Consider the following 15617-nt stretch of genomic DNA (forward strand, 5'->3'; position numbering starts at 1 on the left):
CTCAGGGCCTGAGCACTGTCCCTGGCTTTTTTTTGTTCAAGGTTAGCACTCTACCACTTGAGCCACAGCATCATATCTGGCTTTTCCTATATATATGGTGCTGAGAAATTGAACCCAGGGCTTCCTGTATGTGAGGCAAGTATTCTACCACTAGGCCATATTCCAGCAGCCCATATAATAGACTTTTAGTAGATATCAAAACAATATTAAAGCCAGGTGCTGGTGGCTCACGCCTATAATCCTACCTACTCAGGAGGCTGAGATCTGAGGATCATAGTCTGAAGCCAACCTGAGCAGGAAAGTCTGTGAGACTTTTATCTCTAATTAACCACTAAAAAACTGGAAGTGGTGCAGTGGTTCAAAGTGGTAGAGTGCTAGCCTTGAGCAAAAAGCTCAGGGACAGTGCCAGGTCCTGAGTTCAAGCCCCATGATCAAAAAAATAAAATAAAATAACAACAAAATCCAATGCTAAAAATTCAAATCATATATGTACAACTACTGATATAGAAGAGTCTTTGTAATACAGAGAAAAGGTTATAAAGGAATGCAAACTATGTGTTGTTCCCATGCTTGTAAGACACAACATATATGTTGCACAGAAATAGGATAGATGACAACACTCATTCATTTAAAAATATTTATTGAGCATGTAATATGTCCCACACATAATTTACCTGAAAGACATTTACACACTTCACTGCCCATGCAGAGCCTGTCACATGCACTGCTTGCTGCCAACCGCTCCACTGAGCCATAGACATTTGGTGCCTGCCACATACAGAGCTACAGCACAACTCTGCACCATACACGTTTCAGGGGGAGTGGCTGAGTAAGGGCAGCAAGGAGACAACTGGCACAAGGTGTGGACACCACAGGTACAGGTACTCAGGCTGACATGCATGTGTCTGAGATGTCTACAATTACACATAGCTGGGAACACAGACACTACAACCACCCCAGGGGGCACAGGGGCCACCACAAGGCAAATAGGTGCAGACACAGGCTACTCTAGAGGGACGGACGACACTAGGATTGAGCCCAAGCGCTTGTCTGTGAAGGGCATGACATCACCTGCAGGCAGAGAGCTGTTAGCACGAAGTGAATGCCATGTGCCCTTTACAACAGTGTGCACGTGGGCAGGTGCACCTTTACCCCCTCACGATGTACACCATGCCTACAAAGCAAACCTTCACTGTCATCTCCAGATAGGAAAGACTTTCTCTCCAACCTGAAAGATAAAAGAAAACAAATCAGGTAATTCACCATCTCCTATTGACAATAGCATTTCATAATAAATTATCACTGAACAAGGAATGGCATTCAAGTACAGACACTGAAATGACAAACATTTAAACTTTCACTACACAATTATCACAAAGTGAAGAAGAACCCTTGGACCATGGTTTCTTTCTCTCCTGACTCCAAGAGAGTTCCATTCCCCAGTAGCCTCTCAGATTTGCAAACTCATGCTCATCCAGTGCTGTTTCACCACCACTTCACAAGTAGAAGCAAAGTCTGAGCAGTCCTTCAAAACTCTACATCTCACACACTCAAATATGATACACCATTGCTGTGGAAAGGATGCCTAAGACTCTACACTAAACTTTCCAGGACAGGACAGAAATGGCCCCACATGGCATAGGTCTCCTCTCATTGACCAGCTATGCCACCAATCTTCCTGGGTAAGGATTAAATAAAGTGCTGTGAGAAAAGTATGGGCCTAGAGCCATGGCCAGGTGCAAAGAGGCACTAGCACGGTTATGAAGCCATCTTCCTAAGGACCTGTACCCACCAAACATAATTTACAACTATATCTTACTTTTTGAAATGTAGGGTCTTGACCAGAGGTAATAGCCCAGCTCAGAGTGACAGACATGTGCCTTCTCCACACTGGGTTTCTTTGCAACACAACACAGCCTGTGACCACATCTCCTATGTGGACTGGAACTGGGTCGTCCATCATAAACAAGGTTTGCTTCCAATGGGTAGTGCTGCAAGACAGGGCGCAATCACCTTCAAGCCTGATCCATCAGTCCCCACAGGGCCCTGCCCTCCTGGTGAGCCAGTTTTTCTGTGTCTCACATCCTGTGCCCTCCTGAGAGCCTGGGGACACAAACCCAACTTCTTGGGTTAATCAAGCAACAGAGACATCCCAACCATAAGGTCTAAGCCTTTATGGGATACAACAGTATAAAAGCGACCACAAGGAAGCAGGTATCTTGCTTCAGACACAGCAGATGGGGGATTCTGGACACAGTTCAGGTTCTGGGAAGTGAGGACTGCTTATCCTAGCCAGCAGCTGAACAGGGAATGCAAGGTCACCCTAGACTCCCAGTCCACACTGGTGTCCACCCAGGGAGATGGCATCCCTTGCTAGGTACAGATGTCTGGTAGAATTGTGGTTAGAGGGGCACACACAACTGAGCCAGGCCCATGAGAAGTGAATTTAGACAGCTGCAGCATGGGTAATCGTGAACTCCAGAGTTCTCAGCTGTGTCTACTACCATCTCTAGCTCTCAGGGCCGAACACACACATGCCCACCAGTGTCCAATGGCCCAAGCCTAAGCCATCCCCTCAGGTTTTTTCATTCCCCAAACATTTTGTTCATCCTCTCCCCCTGACCTGGGCCAAGTGTTAGGGAGCATGTCTATCAGGTCTCCACCAGGAGAGGCATAGAATCAGCACTGTCTCATGGGCTAAGGACCTGTGAGCAGTCAAGGCCTCCACAGTGTAACAACACTTCCACATCAGAGAAACCCTTTAAGTGATCTTGTCAGCATATGGCCACCTTGGGCAGTGGCAAGAAGGGAAACCTTCTTGGTCATGTGGCCACATAATTCTCTTGAACCACATGGCCAAAGGGCACCCAGAGCACAGGGGCCCCATCTACTCCCCACCCCACTCTCCATCACTCTCCCTGTGTCCATCCCCTATGCCCACCACCACCACCACCCCAGGTCCCTTGGGGTTACTCACGGATGCAGTGGGCCGGTGCTGAGCACCTGCTGCGGCTGCCCCTCCTCCATGCTCTGGAACCGCACACTGAACCAGGCTGTGAAGCCATGCAAGGTGCCAGCCTTTTGGATATCAAAGTGCAGCTCACCACGCATGGTCTGAACTCAAGCACAGGATACATGTTGGGGCTACAGGCTGAAAATTACCCCAATGACAACTCCAACCTAATCCTAATCTGAACCCAAGTCTATGAGATTCCCTGGACCATGCAGACAGCCTTAAGTGATTCAGGTTCTGCTGCACATATCCATCCCAAACTCCTATGCTGCTGGAGGCTGCCTGCACACATATATAGCACTCACTAGACCTACCCCTAATCCTAATCATGAACAAGACAGAAATTCTATAATCGATGACAGCTGAAAACACTAAAAGAACATGTAATTAACTTGCTGTAATTCAGTTACTGTAATTCAAGTAAAAACAGTATGATTTTGAAAATGTCAAGAATATTAAGTAAGCCTACAAATAACTGAAGAAACTAAGAAACTAACTATAAAGAAAATGATGTAAAAACCTGAAAGACAAAATCAAAATAGAACATAAATGCAAACAAAAGGAAAAGTCATATAAAAGGAGTATGAACCACTTATTCATAAAATAAAATAATCTATAATGCACAATCCACACCCTCTTGAAGTCTGTACTGTGTTAGGTAGGTGCCTAGCAATTCATAGGCAGTGAATTAACATCTGGAAGGAGCAGGCTGCCCTTCTCTTACCTCTAGGTCAGATATTTGCACAGTTCTCATGTCCAACTGCAATATGGTGCAGGGTTCAGAGAGACAGTCCTCTGGCTTCAAGATATGATTATACTTGGGTTTCGAGAAAAACTCCTTGATTGCTAAAGATCTGGTGAAAAGGCCAAAGTACAGACTCAAGGTCATTAAGCTTTAAACAGCCTGGCTTCTTCCTTGCAAACAGTATTCATTCTTGCCTTCACCTTGGGCTTGAAGAAATCCTGAGGACCAGTCCCTGCCTGGCAGGATCTACCCACCTCCTTGCTGAGCCTTGTAGGAGCAGTACCCAGAGCTGGCCAGTTACCCTTTAATATCATAGGTGGAGATTTCAGTAGCTACATGCCAACTATCACATGACCAAGAGGATCCAGTTATAGCTGTTTGCTGTAGCTTTTGATTCTATTTTCAGATATCCTACTTTACCACAAATACAAAAGACACTCTTGCTCCTGGTTACTTCAAACAAATGCACCATATGGCCAGATCTGGAGTGGTACCCAAGCCTCAAATTCAGGTACAGAACAAATGCAGCAAGTAACAAACAGGGCCCACACTATTACACAAACCTGCATCCTAGCATTGCTGCCCCATCCTGCCTGCTCCCCATCTCCCCATGCCCAGTGCTAACCCTAACCATTCCATCCCATGCTGTGTCCACATCCCCACTCCTATACCTAGCCCTGTGCTCATCCCCTCTTATGCTCACCCACTCCTTTGTGCTGGAACCACCCCTCCCAGCCCATTACCAACTCTTTCTCTATTCCCAATCACATACCCACCCCTTGTGCCTACCTCACCCAAAAACCTGTACCAACCCATTTGTACCCAAACCCTATGCCTTTCTCTTCCTCCATGCTTCCCTCCCCCTATGTGTCCCCACTCCCTGCCTATACTATCAACCCCTGTGCCCACCCATGCCCCTTGCTGTTCCAGTCCTGACCCTCCTGTGTGGGCCAGAATGCCATCTATGTACCACAGAAATGTTTTTAAAATTATAAACAGTAGTAAACTCTGAAATAGCAAATCACATGTTTTAATACAGACTATATTATAATACATATTTAAGAACTTATTTCCAATAAAAATGTAAAATAAAATTGGAAATAGTCAAGTATGAAGAAAAAATCCATTTTCTACACTCCTAACATCTTGATACATTGAGTTTCCCCCCATGTATACCTACCTATTCATAAGTATTTATGCAAATACAAGTCATTCTGTATAAATGGTTTATCTTGGCAACTTTATTACCTCTAATTTCTAGTACCATTAATATTCTTAAAATTTATGTTATTTTTTCAAACAGCTGTTAATTCTTCATTCAGATAGTTAATGCCATTTGTTATGTAATGCTATTTGTTTTCATAGATTTCCATGCTCACCATAACTACCACCCCTGATGGGAGGCTATGGTGAGTGATTGGCCACCTCTAATACCCTTGCTCCACAGCTCTGGTGCATGACACATGTCTCCTCTGCATATCACCATACAGGCAGATGGCTGCTGACAGGCATGCACAGACTGTTTCCACTTTTGTCCATCTTGGACATAAAGATAACATTAAACTTGCATTCTATTTACTAATAACATAATTGCTCAATATTTATTACTAGTAATTGTACTGATTTTTAACTATAATCTCATGTGAATATTCATCTTTAGTTTTATTGGACTCTAAGACTATCCAGCAAGTATCTTTTCCTGAATATTGTCTTATAATCCTGTTTTGCTGACTTCTGGAACATGAGACATTAAGTGTTTGTGTTATTGGTTTCTGGGTGATTTTCTCTACAGCTATAATTTGACACAGGCCTCAAATTCCTACAGTGCATGTTACAGTGTTATGCATGAAACACATGTCAGTGTCTGGTATGGAGAAGAAATGGCATTTCTCCAAGGGCTAAACAATAGGCTCACAGTGGGCTGACTCAGCCTTCTCATTCACAAGCCACTGCTCCTGTCCTGAAACATCCTGTACCCCACTCCAGGCCCGTAATCTCCTGTTCCTGTTCTGCCACATACCTTGTAGTTATTCAACCTCTGGCAAATTTCAACACCTGGATGAAGTCCCTCTCTGCCTTCTTACCCATGTTTTCCCAAATGAACTACAGGACATTGTGGAGGACACTCTACCTCTGTTCCCTTGACTTTTGACCTAATGCCTCCCATACATTAACAGGGGAAGATTTCACATGTTTATATTGCTTTTTTCTTTTATTTTTTTATCTAAGTTTTTAATTAAAGAAAAAAATCTAGTTGCCACCTCCCTGCATGTGTCAATAAGGCCTGGACTGACCTGGTCCTCGTTGTAGGGATTGGACATTCCCTGTTCTTCCTGGTGAATGAGCCCTTCCCCAATCTCCATGCTGCTCTCAGAAGAGGAAGGCTCATCAGGCCCTTTAGAGCACAGGCAGCCTTTAAAAGGCCAAGACTCATCAGAAAATCATTTGTATTAAATCAAGAAGCTCAGCTGGGAATGTGGTTTAGCAGTAGAGAGCTTGCATGAAGCCCTGGGTTCAATTCCTCAATCCCACATAAACAGAAAAAGCAGGAAGTGGTGCTGTGGCTCAAGTGGTAGAGTGCTAGCCTTGAGCAAAAGATAGCTCAGGGACAGTGCTCAGGCCCTGAGTTCAAGTCCCAAGACTGGCAAAAAAAAAAAAATCAAGAGGCTCATCCATACAGGGGTGTCCTGGCATAAGAACAAGGAAATCATCATGGAATATTCTTTTCTTCACAAAATACCAGAAACAGCACCAATATATTTCCTGACTCATTGAAAAAAATTACAAATCTCACTGGGAATATAAGCATTTGTGTTACAGAGACAGGTACGGTGGCACACACCTGTATTCCTAATTACTTGGGAGGCAGAGACTGGAAGATCTAAAATCAAGGCCAGTCAGAGCACAAAGTTAGCAAGACAACATTTTAACCAACAAACTGGTCATGGTGAAAGGCACCTGTAATCCCAGCTATGTGGTATGCATAGGTAGGAGGATCAAGGTCCAAGGTGGGTCCTATTAAAAAATGCAAGATATGCAGAAGAGGAGCTGTGGCTCAAAATGGGTAGAACACTACCTTGAGCACAAAAGCTCAGGGACAGCACCCAGGACCTGAGTTCAAGCCCCATAGCCAACAAAAAAAAAGCAAGGCTCTATGAAAAATATAGCTACAGTAAAGCAAGCTAAACATGTGGCTTCATTGGTAGAGTAACTGCCTAGCAGACCTAAGATCCTAAAGTCAAACCTAGCCATACTGCCACATTTTGACATCCACACTCTTAAAGACTACACTTTTGAACATGACCTTTTTCTTCTCATTATATTTGGAAAGATAGATTAAAACACATCTGTATCAACTCACCTTTAAATCTGCAAGGTTCTTTAGCACTAGAATTTAGCAAAGGGCCCAATCTGCAGCACAGTCTAGTTCTCAGGGGCTTCTCCCAGGCTTCAGGGTCTACTCTACAGAACAAGAGCCTTATTCTCACAGGACTCTCTTCTCCTGCTCTTTTTTGCTAGGTCTTCCCTCAACAGAACACAGTTACCACATTAGGCTTGTTCTGCAATAACCAACTCAGAAGCTGGATGAGTACTCAAGGAATGACGAGGAAGAAAAGGTGTGAAAAGTCATAGCAAAGTTCCTGAGGTCATTTGGAGTCTCTAGCTATATAAGAGACAACTCTTCTGCAACAAGAATGACTGCTCCTCAGAGGATTAACTGACTGCATCTGAGGAACAGATACACTCATACAAAGTACTAACATTCAGGCTTGCCCTCACAACCCCTTCCATCCTGACAGAAGCCCCATATCAAACTTGAACACTGCTCTCCCAGCCCCTTCCTTCTTGCCAGAAACACCATGGTGGCCCCACACTGTGTGCAGGTCACACACACTTACTTAAGTGCACTGAGGTTGAACTCATAGGCATTGTCCCAGAAGAGCACCTTGCTGTGGTAGTCCTTGTCGGCACTGCAAGGCACCAGGTATAATGCAGCTGTGGTTGGCCAGATGACTCCATCCTCCTTCAGCCATGTGTCACGGGCATACAGGATGGACTCAATCATGAACTCAAACTACACAGGATGAAAAGACACATGAGAGGCATGTCACCAACACTTTACCATGTCATAGTCAGTATGCTGGAGCCCAGCACAGAGTTTCAGTAGGAACATCTTGGCCTGGTCAGCACATGTAAGAACTAGAGGGTTTCTTCTACAGATGCATGGGACAGTCACAAAGGTGTGCCATAGCCTGCATTTTTTTACTTTCTTATTTTCAAGTTCTTGTACAAGGGGGTTTCAATTTAGCATGTCCAATTACATGCATAATACATCCTGATCAGAAGACCCCTTCCATCATTTTTCATACACACACCCAGCCTGGATTCAAATCCTGTGACTTTCTGAATGTTTACACTGGGAGTCAAGGGTAGCAAACTGAAGAAATCCTCACACTCACCTATCCAACCATTTGGACATCAAAGTACGGATTTCAAAGTGCCCCTAAGTGCTGCAGGACTACAACTGCCAAACAATCAGTTAGTGAAGTATTACCAGAATTTTCACAATCCTATGGCTAAAATCCATCCTTAAAAGCCAGGAAATCGCCAGCACTGGTGGCTCACACCTGTAATCCTAGCTACTCAGGAGGCTGAGATCTGAGGGTTGAGGTTCAAAGCCAACCCAGGCAGGAGACTCTTAGCTTCAATTAACCACCAGAAAACCAGAAGTGGCACTACGGCTCATGTGATAAGACTGCTAGCCTTGAGCTGAAGTCCCAGAGTTCAAGGCCCATGACCAGAAAAAAAAAAAGAAAAAGAAAAAAAAAAAGTGCTAGGAATATGGACTAGTGGCAAGAGTGCTTGCCTTGCAAACATGAAACCCTGGGTTCGATTCCCCAACACCATATAAATAGAAAATGGCCAGAAGTGGCGCTGTGGCTCAAGTGGCAGAGTGCTAGCCTTGAGCAAAGAGATGCCAGGGACAGTGCTCAGGCCCTGAGTCCAAGGCCAGGACTGGCAAAAAAAAAAAAAAAAAAAAAAGAAACAAACAAACAAAAGCCAGGAAATCATGTAGCTGGCCCATAGCTTTCCTGTTAAGTCAGAAAAGCACCTGTACCACCTCCTCAAATTCCATACCCTAAAGATAAGATACACCAAGGAGGCCTGTCATCTCTGGGACTCAGTGGGCCCAGCACAGACCAGACCCCATTAAAAAAGAGAGGGTCAGGAAGGGACTGAGGCTAGGGACCTTTATGCCTAATGATGTCTGTCATGGGTAAGAAACAACAGAGGACTTTACTTTTCTTAATTATCTAAATAGGTTTTACTACAGAATAAAACATGTTCAGAATGGAAAACAGAACATTCAAAATAGCACAAACAAAAATAAAAATAACTGCCAAGCAGTGGTAGCTCACACTTGTAATCAAAGCTACTCAGGAAGTTGTGACCTGAGAACTAGTTTGAAGCCAGCCTGGACAGGAGAGTCCATGAGAATCTTAACTCTACTAAAACACCAAAAAAGCTGGAAGTAGCAAAAAAAAAGGAAAACACAGCATCTGAAGGAACTGCTATCTGCTGATGATCTTTAGTATTATTCATCTCTCTCTCTCTCTTACATACTACAGACATAACTATAATTTTCTTTTCTGCTTCCATACTAAGGAACTGCCCTTTCTTGGTATGCAGCCAATGTGACCTCATATGGATCATCAGAACGTAAAGCAGATCTATTCATTCCTTTTGCTGGCTGTACCCTCTTACACTGACCTTTAGAAAATCAAATTGGTCTCCACCTTCTAGTCCTGTCTTTTAGCATGTCATATCAATAGTCCCAATGAGTCGCCTCCTGGGTCTGGCTTCTCTCCCTCAATGTAAGGTCTCTAAGATTGCCCATGGGACCAAGTAGTGTGGTGGCACTCTATGCCTGTATCTGCATACTCTTTAACCTGCTGCAGGAAATGTGGGCTGTTTCCCGTTTGGAGCAATTACAAACAGAACTAAAACAATCACCCTAATACAGGTTTTTGTGTGAACCCAGCTTGCACTGCTCCTGTAACAATCAGGTTATCTACTGTATCCTGGTGACTGTGCAGTGTACAGTTTCCACAGAAACTAGTCTACTTCACCTAAGTTACTGAATTCATGTAAAGGGTGGGAGTCTCAAAGGAGGAGGATCAACTTAGACTAGTGAATCTGGTAGAAGGATCAATTCAGACAGTTCTTGTCTAGAATGGCTTTTCCCAGCATCTGACCAAAACTTAGAGCTGCACTGAGATTGGGTGCCAGTTTCCTACATCTTACCTGTAATCAAGCCAGGCTGCTGCTATACATAACTTACAGAAACAAAGTCGGAATCATACTACACATACATGTGCATAAAAAAACCAACCTCTCACATGTCATCAATATTCAGTTAAGATTACTAAAAATCATTCTAAGTGGACACGATTTAAGATGACCATATGAATTGCCATAATTGTTTCTTTTTTCAAGTGTTCTTCCATTTCAATAAAACAATCTGCAGTGAACATCCTGTTTTGAGTGGTACTGGAGATTCAACTCAAAGGCATCACTTAAGCCACACCCCAGGATTTCTGGTGTATATATGTGTCAGTAAGAGCCTGGGCACTGTACCTTAACTTTTTACACTCAAGGGTGATAAGGTACTACTTAGCCACAGTTCCACTTCCTCTTCTTTTTTTGTTTGTTTAAAATGCCCATGCGTGTTTTATTAATAAAAACTAACAGTGCCAAGTTAAACAAGTCAAACAATTAAAGTCTCTTTATATTACATAAAATAATACAGAAAAGTTTATTTGTGTTTCAATAAAAAGACTATCGTTTAGAACAGGCAGCTGACAGCATCTGTGCAGTTAACGGGTTTCTCGTGAATGAATTTTCAGACTACTGCCTGTCCTTAAATTCCTTTTTCTTTTTATAAAAAAAGAACTATTAAAAATGACAAATTTTGTGTTAAAAAACTGTTAAAACATTCTCTATGTTTAATTTCAACTTTGTAATAGATTACAGGAAGATGCTCATGAAACAAATACAGCATTTGTTTCAGTACATGTCTTTAAATGATAGACTTATAATTATGTAAACAACTATATAATAAAAAGTTTCCAGGGCTGGGGATATAGCCTAGTGGCAAGAGTGCCTGCCTCGGATACACGAGGCCCTAGGTTCAATTCCCCAGCACCACATATACAGAAAACGGCCAGAAGCGGCGCTGTGGCTCAAGTGGCAGAGTGCTAGCCTTGAGCGGGAAGAAGCCAGGGACAGTGCTCAGGCCCTGAGTCCAAGGCCCAGGACTGGCCAAAAAAAAAAGTTTCCAAACATTGCCTGTAAGAAATCAGGCAAATTTTACCATAAGCAATAAACCTTCCAGACGGTTTCCATGACTGCGTAGCACAGCAGTAAACCTTTACCAAACAAAGCAAAAACAAAGTACTTTACCATTGGTTGCTAAAATAGAAGAACTAAGCCTTCAATCCTGATGGGACCACAACAGTCAATATAATTTAAGGAAAAATAGTCATAATAAAATGTATGGCGCTTACTGTTTAAAATGTAGAGCTTTCAATATAGACCTACCCTATGACCCAGCCATACCACTCCTAGGCATCTATCCTAAACAGCAAAATCCAAGATATCAAAAAGGCATTTGTACTACCATGTTTATCGCGGCACAATTCACAATAGCTAAAATATGGAAACAACCCAGATGCCCCTCCACAGACGAATGGATCCAAAAAATATGGTACTTATACACAATGGAATACTACATAGCGATTAGGAATGGTGAAATATTGTTATTTGCAGGGAAATGGTCGGAACTCGAACAAATAATGTTGAGTGAGACAAGCCTAGAACACAGAAAACAAAGGGGCATGATCTCCCTGATATATGACTGTTAACAAAGGGAGACGGAGAGACAGTAGAGACCAAGTCTGTGAACACTGTATATGTTCTTGATACATTGTATATTGCATATATGTCAACCTGACCTAGACAAGGGATAGAAAAACAGGTTGTAAGATATCATAAGAAATGTACACACTGCCCTACTATGTAACTGCACCCTCTTTGCACAACACCTTGTAAAAAAATTTATGTCCAATTAATAAAAAAAAAAAAAACAAACAAAAAAAAATGTAGAGCTTTGCTATCTGCTTGGTTCTTTGGACACTGCATGATTTAAAGAATGAAAAACTCATCCTGGAGCCTTCTGCGGCCTGTAGGCGGTACCACCTAGCACCCACCACTAGGGCACGGTGGGGACACCAGGCGCCAGGCCAGGCAGCTCACTGCTCGTCACCGGTGGGTGCAGGACAATTCCTCAGCAAACCCAGCATGAACTGCTGAGGAGCAAAAATGAACTCTGAATTTAAAAACAAAGTGAAAACACAGAATCCTAGAGTAAGCAGAGGCTCTGCATTAGCACACTGGTGTGAAAGCTCAAAGCAGTGCGCCCCGCCACCCACAAACATGGGCCCCACACCCACAAACCACCCTTGCTTATTGGAAGTATGCATCTCAACTCCATAGCTTACAATGTCTTCTTGGGAGTAAACCAAAAACAAACAGAAAACCCACAGTAATAATAATAAAAAAAAAAAAGAACAAGTTTTTCGTCTCTAAGCACGTGTTCCTGAAGCTGAATTTGAAGGGGGAAGGGATCTGCGAGTTGGGAGCTCAGTCTTCCTCATCATTCTCATTGAAGTCATCGTCATCGTCCTCTCCTACGTAGGACACAGGGGTCTCCATACTGGAGCCGCTGTACTGGGACCCATTGGAACTGTGGCCAGCATCCTGTCAGCACCATTGCTCAAGTCACTGGCAGAAAGCGAGGTGGGGCCTGATGTCCTTATAAACACCCTGCCAATGGATCCCTGAGCCATTTCTGTCACGTATGGTTCCAGAGCTTTTGGTACCAAGCTTCTCGCCATTGTGAGGTCTTCAGCAGAGCAGCTTCCTGACTCCAGCCCGCATGCCATGCCCAAGCGCTTGAGCACTTCAATGTCACCATGGATTTCAAACGTGTTGTCAAAGTTGAACAGGTGCTCAAATTTGTCATTGGAAATGCTGCAGTCAATGACAGTCTTCCTGCTGGTGTTGACAATGATGAAGGGCAGGTGGATGACCAAGTTGGGTGGGGGTGCCTGGTGGGCCTGCTGCTCCGCCTGGCTGTTTCTCTGCACCAAGTTCTTGAAGGCAATTTGCTGGAGGATAAGCTCCTGAAGCTGGGACTGCTTCTGTTTGATCCGCTCCAGCCTCTGCTGCCGCTCTACCTCTAAGTTCTGGCACTCCTGAGCAGAGTTGGTAGGCAGGCCGGTCCACTGGATCTCCTTTCTCCTTGGGGATGATATTCATAGCCATCAGCACATTTAAGGCATCGTAGACACGCCGCCGGATGTTCTTCTGGTCATAAGCTGACTCATTTGGTAGGATGTGGTTATCAGCAGCCCTGAACTCTGCAACCAGTTCATCGGCCACCTCGTAGGTGGTCCCTTTTCTCTGCACCTTCTCACACACCTTCATAGAGAAATGCCACAAGCCCTTGTCATTCTTTTCACCTTTCCTGTTACGTTTCCCAGCAGACCAAGGTGAGGAGTCAGACGGCTGGTTCTGGGGACAGAAAGTGAGTGCTGGGGGTGTGTGGTCTTCCTACCACAATAGTGTTTGACACTGCTGGTCTCTGAGGTGTACCAATCACCACTTGCTGTGTGATGTTGACATTAGACTGCCCTAAGGTTTTTGGCAAGAGCTGCTTTCCAAGTGTGTTCACTGTGGATGGGTGCACAGCCACCAGCGATACCACACCTGTCCCAGGACTAAGGTTCTGGTCTATAAAGACCTTTAGTTCTCCGTTGGCTTCAATTAGACCGGCATCTTTTGCCATGTTATCAGACCCAGGAACCCAATGCAATACCGTGCACCCTCCACAGAAGAAAATGGATTTTCAAAGGTCTACTTCCTCTTTTTGGTGGTTAACTGCAGATAAGAGTCTTAACGACTGTCCAGCCAGAGATAGTTTCAAATCTCGATTCTCAGATATCAGCCTCCTAAGTAGCTACAATTACAGGTGTGAGCCACTGTTTAGTTTAGTTTAGATTTTCTTGAATCAAGTTCTGGCCATGTGGCCTATCTGCCCTCAAACGCCCGATCCTTCTGCCTTAGCATTCTGAATGCTAAGATTACCAGTGTGCACCACCATTTTGGGCTATGGTGAACATTTTAAAATACAGATTTCAATACAAATGTGATTGTTTCCTTCTTAAGATCTTTCTATTTAAAGATGTTTAATGGTTTGGTTTGGTTTTACACATTCTGCCTTATGTTTCTTCAAAAGCTGTACCCGGTTACAATGACAAACAACTGTAAGTCTAGTGTCTTCAAGATATTCCCAATACTTCCCAGGCATGTCCACTGGAAAACACTGGCAAATCCACTAGCTCCCCACCTGCCCTGATAGAATCTTTTCCACTGTCCATGAATCCACCAGAAAAGCCCTGCACAATCTCCAGGACAATTGTACCATGGCCTCCTCAAAGAGCCACCAGCTGTAGGGCTCAACCTCATCACAGAATCACTGCTGGAGACTCAACCCTCCCCTGACCACAGCCTAAACTCTGAACACCACCTGCACAAAGTGCCACAACTCCTGGATGAGAGCTCTGGTAAGAACCTGGTCTCCACCCCTCTGGACCTTGCAAGTTCTTTCTCATCACACCACTTGCTTCCCATGTTCTCCAGTCCCATATCAAAGCATATCATATCATATCATATCAGCAGCCATGTCTCCCTCACTGGATGGGCACCACACAAGGCCATGTGGTCTGTCCTCTTTTTGTCCCACAACTGGGACAGCAGAAAGAGGTACTAAGTGAAAATTTACACTGGAAATATTTACTTAGGAGAAGAAGAAAATATTAGCTTTGTGAACCAAGAAAATCCCGCTTTTCCTGTATTATCCTAGAAACCCATAATGTTACTGATAAGCCAGCAAATATGGATATTAAGTCTTCCGATGTTTATCTCTTGATTACACAATTCCAACACAGCCAAAGGCCCAATGTTCTCTGCTACAACCCCCTCAATCTCTGCACCCAAAAGGCACTGGGTAACACTAAACCACCACTTATTATTCAAAGGGGACCTTGCTAGAAGCATCAGTTACATTCCACTCCCTTTCACCCAGATGTTAGTTTTCTTTATTTTTATGGAAAGAGTAGAAAGACAAGGGCAATTCACCTCTACCTGTGAGTGAGCACTGGAGAGTAAGACAGGAATGGCCAAACACACACAAGTTTCACAGTTGCTAATTGTGTTTTTGGAGCAGCAAGGGGGCTAGCCTAAGGCAAGCAGAGCCACAGAAGCAAAGACACTGTTGACTGAAGAAACAACCTTATCATAAGGCCTAGAGTTCTATAGTATCTTGAGGAGATTCATGAGAAAGTTACTTTAACATGGACTAAACTGTCCATAGTTATTTTTTGATCAGTTAAAAATTTAAGATATTAAGTCAATGTTATTACAAAAATAAAATCACAATCAATCATGATTTTAGAAGACTCCAGGACAAGAAGTGCAGAGGTCCCAGCACTTTAGCCAGCAGTTACAGCCTTACCAGTAGGCAGGTCCCCATCCACTCAGACACCAGCACATCCACCTTCTCAGGCAGCACCACATCCTCCACCTTCTGCTGGAACACGGTGATGGTGTCAGCAAAGCCGTTCTGCAGGACCAGCTGGCCTGTGTGCTGTGCCATCTCACTGGCCTCCACAGCATACACCTGCAGTGGCAAGATGCCCATCAGCCTTGCCCTGACTCTATACAGAGCCAGCACTG

General features: G+C 43.9%; 1 protein-coding gene and 1 pseudogene across 2 annotated transcripts in view; both read right to left on the reverse strand.

Annotated features, from left to right (window-relative positions):
• Nucleotides 1-623: 623 nt before the first annotated feature.
• Nucleotides 624-15617, reverse strand: part of Prmt2 (protein arginine methyltransferase 2) — a 28741-nt gene continuing 13747 nt past the window's right edge. For both annotated transcript variants that reach the window (XM_048346049.1, XM_048346048.1), the window contains 6 exons: nucleotides 15397-15561; nucleotides 7658-7833; nucleotides 3738-3867; nucleotides 2978-3114; nucleotides 1820-1991; nucleotides 624-1228 (listed from right to left, as the gene is read on the reverse strand). In XM_048346049.1, the coding sequence (XP_048202006.1) occupies nucleotides 1196-1228; nucleotides 1820-1991; nucleotides 2978-3114; nucleotides 3738-3867; nucleotides 7658-7833; nucleotides 15397-15561 (813 nt within the window). In that variant the 3' untranslated portion in view covers nucleotides 624-1195. The remainder of the gene's footprint in view (nucleotides 1229-1819; nucleotides 1992-2977; nucleotides 3115-3737; nucleotides 3868-7657; nucleotides 7834-15396; nucleotides 15562-15617) is intronic.
• On the reverse strand, nucleotides 11922-13723 carry LOC125351369 (annotated as a pseudogene).

This window comes from Perognathus longimembris, chromosome 5, assembly GCF_023159225.1.
Source record: "Perognathus longimembris pacificus isolate PPM17 chromosome 5, ASM2315922v1, whole genome shotgun sequence".
Classification (NCBI taxonomy): Eukaryota; Metazoa; Chordata; class Mammalia; order Rodentia; family Heteromyidae; genus Perognathus; species Perognathus longimembris.